Source organism: Balaenoptera ricei, chromosome 10 (genome assembly GCF_028023285.1).
Source record: "Balaenoptera ricei isolate mBalRic1 chromosome 10, mBalRic1.hap2, whole genome shotgun sequence".
NCBI lineage: Eukaryota > Metazoa > Chordata > Mammalia > Artiodactyla > Balaenopteridae > Balaenoptera > Balaenoptera ricei.
The window spans coordinates 12112073-12118353 of NC_082648.1; the positions used below are offsets into that span (position 1 = coordinate 12112073).

At 43.0% G+C, this 6281-nt stretch overlaps 1 protein-coding gene across 1 annotated transcript; it reads right to left on the minus strand.

Moving 5' to 3' along the window:
* Positions 1-3992: 3992 nt before the first annotated feature.
* Positions 3993-4400, minus strand: LOC132372429 (mitochondrial intermembrane space import and assembly protein 40-like). The gene has a single exon (XM_059934505.1). It carries the CDS (start codon positions 4398-4400, stop codon positions 3993-3995), a length of 408 nt encoding a protein of 135 aa, XP_059790488.1.
* Positions 4401-6281: the final 1881 nt, after the last annotated feature.

A 6281-nucleotide genomic window follows, 5' to 3' on the forward strand; every position in this document is an offset into this window, starting at 1 on the left:
TATGTTCCTATTACTATTTTCTTAATTGTTTTGAGTTTGCTATTGTAGGTCTTTTCCTTCTCCTGTGTTTCCTGCCTAGAGAAGTTCCTTTAACATTTGTTGTAAAGCTGGTTTGGTGGTGCTGAATTCTCTTAGTTTTTGCTTGTCTGTAAAGGTTTTAATTTCTCTGTTGAATCTGAATGAGATCCTTGCTGGGTAGAGTACCCTTGGTTGTAGGTTTTCCCCTTTCATCACTTTAAATATATCCTGCCACACCCTTCTGGCTTGCAGAGTTTCTGTTGAGAAATCAGCTGTTAAGCTTATGGGGATTCCCATGTATATTATTTGTTGCTTTTCCCTTGCTGCTTTTAATATTTTTTCTTTGTATTTAATTTTTGATAGTTTGATTAATATGTGTCTTGGCATGTTTCTCCTTGGATTTATCCTGTATTGGACTCTCTGTGTTTCCTGGAGTTGATTGACTATTTCCTTTCCCATATTAGGGAAGTTTTCAAGTGTAATCTCCTCAAGTATTTTCTCAGTCCCTTTCTTTTTCTCTTCTTCTTCTGGGACCCCTATAATTCAAATGTTAGTGTGTTTAATGTTGTCCCAGAGGTCTCTGAGACTGTCCTCAATTCTTTTCATTCTTTTTTCTTTATTCTGCTCTGTGGTAGTTATATCCACTATTTTATCTTCCAGCTCACTTATCCATTCTTCTGCTTCAGTTATTCTGCTTTTGATTCCTTCTAGAGAATTTTAAATTTCATTTATTGTGTTTTTCATCATTGTTTGTTTGCTCTTTAGTTCTTCTAGGTCCTTGTTAAACATTTCTTGTATTTTCTCCATTCTATTTCCAAGATTTTGGATCATCTTTACTACCATTTCTCTGAATACTTTTTCAGGTAGACTGCCTATTTCCTCTTCATTTGTTTGGTCTGGTGGGTTTTTACTTTCCTCCTTCATCTGCTGTGTATTTCTCGGTCTTCTCATTTTGCTTAACTTACTGCATCTGTGGTCTCCTTTTCGCAGGCTGCAGGTTTGTACTTCCTGTTGTTTTTGGTGTCTGCCCCCAGTGGGTAAGGTTGGTTCAGTGGGTTGTGTAGTCTTCCTGGTGGAGAAGACTGGTGCTTGTGTTCTGGTGGATGAGGCTGGATCTTGTCTTTCTGGTGGGCAGGACCGCATCTGGTGCTGTGTTTTGGGGTGTCTGTGAACTTATTATGATTTTAGGCAGCCTCTCTGCTAATGGCTGGGGTTGTGTTCCTGTCTTGCTAGTTGCTTGGCATGGGGTGTCCAGCACTGGAACTTGCTGGTCATTGAGCGGAGCTGGGTCTTAGCATTGAGATGGAGATCTCTGGGAGAGCTTTTGCTGTTTGATATTACAAGGGTCTGGGAGGTCTCTGGTCGACCAATGTCCTCAACTTGGCTCTCCCACCTACGAGGCTCAGGCCTGACACCCGGCCAGAGCACCAAGACCCTGTCAGTCACATGGCATGTTCTGTCAAACTGTATATGATCTGGACTTCCCTCAGGCTCTCTCCAGCCATGTATTCTTATGAAGAGGAGTTGAACTAACCCAATGTGTCCTTTTTTTTTTGGCTGCAATGGGTCTTCATTGCTGCACGCGGGCTTTCTTTAGTTGCATTGTGGAGGGACTACTCTTCCTTGTGGTTTGTGGGCTTCTCATTGCAGTGTCTTCTCTTGTTGCGGGGCATGGGCTCTAGGCACATGGGCTTCAGTAGTTGTGGCATGCAGGCTCAGTAGTTGTGGCACGTTGGCTGTAGAGCTCAGGCTCAGTAGTTGTGGTGTGTGGGCTTAGTTGCTCTGTGACATGTTGGATCTTCCTGGACCAGGGCTCATGGTCCCATGTCCCCTGCATTGGCAGGTGGATTCCTAACCCCTGCGCCACCAGGGAATCCCCTGATGGGGCCTTTGTATCAAAAAAGGCCAAGATCAACTCATCAGAGAGAAGAGAGAGAGAAAAAATGGTGGTAGATAAAAAGTGGAGGGAGAGAAATGGGAAGAGCTTTGTAGACTTGGTTTGTTGGATGGGGGAGTTTTAGGTAGAGATTTGAGCTGTGGACAGAAAAGCTTTCAGGCAGCTGTGGGATGTGAGATGTTGAGAGTAAGACATGGGAAAAGACAAGTCAGAATGGCTTTAGTTATGAATTGTATTGTTTTAGATAGTAAAAGATTGTTTAAGAATAGCCAAAAAATTTTGAAATCGTTTTTAATTAATGTTGCCTGCTAGTTTGTATTTTTAAAATTTGTATATCTTGTAAAGACTAGACCACATGAAGCTTTAACTTACATTTGGATTTTAGGTAATTATGAAAACCAGTTATACAGATATTTCCCCCTTACTACTCAAGAAAAGTATTCTTTTTTAAAAATTAATTAATTAATTAATTAATTTTTGGCTGTGTTGGCTCTTCATTGTTGCGTGTGGGCTTTCTCTAGTTGTGGCGAGAGGACGCTGCTCTTCATTGCAGTTCATGGGCTTCTCATTGGGTGGCTTCTTTTGTTATGGAGCACGGGCTCTAGGCGCTCGGGCTTCAGCAGTTGTGGCATGCAGGTTCAGTAGTTGTGGCTCTCGGGCTATAGAGCACAGGCTCAGTAGTTGTGGCTCACAGTCTTAGTTGCTCCGTGGCATGTGGGATCTGCCCGGACCAGGGTTCGAACCCATGTCCCCTGCATTGGCAGGTGGATTCTTAACCACTGTGCCACCAGGGAAGTCCAAGAAAAGTATTCTTTCGTGAAGAGAGTATTTGAAGACACTCCCAGAAGTGACAACAAAGATATGAGAGAGACAGTGATATGATTACCACTTTTTTTTTAGTTTGTACAGGAATTTCCTCATGCGAGATGGGCAGTATGGCATAATGCAGGCAACAGAAGCTATAGAGAAATATAAGATCTCCTATTCCATCTGTCTAAGGAGGAAAAGACAAGCATGGCCACACCTTCAGAGCCAGAAGTAGCTTCATGTTTTTAGTCATCCATCATCCATCCATCCATCCATCCATGAATCTGTCTTACAAATTTATTGAGCATTTACTATGTGCCAACACTAAGCTGGAAATACAGTGGAGAAAAATGCAGATATGGATCCTACTCTCATGAATAAAGTGTGTTCTTAGATCACAAATTTAATCAGTGGCCCTTCTTCTATAGACATTTGTTTAGGCAGCCAGCTGGCCCTAGAGAAGACCAAGTGATGTGTTTTCTCATCGGACTGACTTTTTTTTTTTTCAGGTAAAAATCATGTTTTCCTTTTAATTGACACCGTTTCCTCTCTCGGGTGCTACTTTGGTAATGATTAGGTCCCCACCTCTCAAGAACATTGCATCTGAACAGGCTGAGACAGAGCCAGTGTGAACACAGACCCCAAACCTGGGCTTTCGGAATAACAAGAACAGAAAAAACCAGCCTTTCTCTTCACTTACAAAGGAGTCACTCAGAGGGTCCAAAGCTCTGTTTTCCAAATGTAGAAAACTTGGAGCTCAATGCAAACTGGAAACCAAAATATATCAGAAATGAAGCATACTGCTTCCTCAAATACTCAAGGTCTGATCATCCTGCCTCTTCTACAAGGAATGGCCTGACTCCAGTATTTTTAAAGGAAGATGTTTTGTTTCTATTTCACTTTCCAACTGGGTATGAAATCTACTAAAAGGGATACAATGAATCAGAATAAGTCAGCTCACTCACAAGAGACACTCCCAGATAATGATTATTGGTTGCTGAGATTATTCAGCACATTATTTCAAAGCGGCAAAATTCAGGACAATCTGAGAAGAGAATTCAAAAGCGGCAGCTACATTCGCTGATAGCTTCATGTGAGACACGTTCATACAACCCATTTTTCAGTGTATATGTCAAGGGGCCAAGACCCCTGATCAGCACAATAAGTTATTGTGTACATTACAGTGCACAGAACAACAGAGGGAGAGACACTTTCTTGGAGAGGTTCACACGCTCTGAAGGAGGCCGGAACCCAGCGCCCCGGGCGCTCATTAGCTGGACCCCTCCTTTTCTCTGGTTACGGTGGCCTCAGAGGCAGCCGTTTCCTCTAATCGATCCGCTGGCTTCTCCTCTTTCTCCTGGGGATAGAGGTCCAGGTACTTCTGCATGCGCTCCTGCATGGCGCGGAGCTGGTCTACACAGTCCGACCCCTTGGCATCCTCTGTGCTGCAGTGGAAGCAGGAAAAGGCCGCCCTGAACTGTTCCCCGCGCGGGCCGCTGGCCGTCCCCCCGAGGCACGGGCTGTTCCAGCTGATGTTGTCTCCGTTGGGCAGGATCAGTCCGTGCTCCTCGGACGGATCATTGGAGTCGTCGGCCACCAGCTCCGCGTTCCTTGGAGTTTCACGGTCTTTGGTTACAAATATGCTTCGATCCTTCCCTTCCTGCCGGCTGTAGGCCATGGTGCAGCCCCGCGCTCCGACCTCGCGGCGATTGTGGCAGCGGCCTCGCGCCCTGACCTCTCCGCTGCGGGGCGGGTGGCTTTGGAGCGACATTGTTATGGGCACTCAGGAGTACTTTTGTTTGCAGAACATTGCAAAAAACACTGATGAGAAGCTCAGACTTCAGGGAGAGAATGGAGGAGGGGGAAGGTTGGCAGAGCTGCCAGGAATTACTGTGGGGACAAGCTTCTCAGAACGGTACGTCCTGGAACATACACCGAAAGAGTTATCCTTCTTCTATAGTATTTCTGTGACTAAAATAATGGTACAGTAATAATGAAGCTAATATGTATCCCCACCAATTCCATCCACATCTTCTGCTCTCTGCCCTTTATTATCCTTTCTCAAGTCTTTTTCAGACTTCTAGGCATGCTGTCTTTTTGAGAAATTTTCTTGGCTCCTATTAGAGTTTTTTCTTTCAGCTCCATGAGATTCAGCTTTATTTACAAAATGTTGGTTTTATGAGTTCATATTATTCTTTTACTGGCAGCTCTAAAACCCTTTCTCTTGCCAGTAAAGGGAAAAAGGCAAAGAAGAGTTAGGAAGCAGCATTTCTGAAGATAAAAAACAGAAATCACTTTCTAGGACATCAAAAGGCAATGAATTGGGCTTCCCTGGTGGCGCAGTGGTTGAGAATCTGCCTGCCGATGCACGGAACATGGGTTCGAGCCCTGGTCTGGGAAGATCCCACATGCCGCAGAGCAACTGGGCCCGTGAGCCACAACTACTGAGCCTGCGCGTCTGGAGCCTGTGCTCCGCAACAGGAGAGGCCGCGATAGTGAGAGGCCTGTGCACCGTGATGAAGAGTGGCCCCCGCTCGCCGCAACTAGAGAAAGCCCTCGCACAGAAACGAAGACCCAACATAGTCATAAATAAATAAATAAATAATAATTAAAAATGAATGTCTGCTTATAAAAAAAAAAAAGGCAATGAATTGAGAAACATCTAGCCCATTTCATGAGACAGTGCCAACCTCTTAGTTCTGTTCTTTTAAGGGAAGCCCCGTGCATGGATTCTACATCTCAGATTTGTTAATCCACGTAGCTTCCCATGCATCAAATCCCTGTCTTTTTCTTAATTTGTCTTAGCTGAACTAAATGAAAATCAATCTTTGTTGAACTCAAGTTTGGGAGAGCATCTAGGGAAGCCTGGGCACAAACTCCTGGGGAAAGGCGAAGAAGTCTGGAGGTTAGCTCAACTCCTAGTTCAGAACAGCTGTAATTTTTCTATTCTTCCTGTAGAGATTATTTCCTCTACCCTTTTCTTTTCTATTAAACCTTCATTTTTTAAAATATGATAGCAGATATCAAATAAAATTATACAACTATCCAAGTAATATTGATATATCATACATCGTCTTTTCTACATACTAAGTACTGTGATAATCACTTTTTATTCACTGTGTTCTTTACTTCCCATAATAATCCTACATACTGAGTATAATTATTCACATATTATATATGAGAAACTTAAGGCTCAAAGAGGTTACATATTTAATCCAAGGTCACACAGCAGTTAAGTGGCAAAGACGGGATTCAAACACAGGGCTGTGTGATTTAGAAGAATATGATTTTAACCACTGATACAATCACACAGTATTCCCTAATGTTCTGATACTTACTTAAATAATTGTGTGATTGTGTCTACAGGGATCCTTGAGTTCCCAGTTTCAGAACTAAAGACAAAATTATACAAAGATATACATACTTAACATAATAATTTATTCAATGTCCTTTAAAATATGACAATACAAATTAAGGATTTGCATATTGCCACTTAATCCCAGATAGCTAAATGACTTATAAAATCAGAGAAAGGGATGCATTAGGTATTGGAACCTAA

Bases quoted from the DNA above. Each gene is read 5' to 3' on its own strand.
- LOC132372429 (XM_059934505.1), bottom strand. From the start codon at position 4,400: ATGGCCTACAGCCGGCAGGAAGGGAAGGATCGAAGCATATTTGTAACC.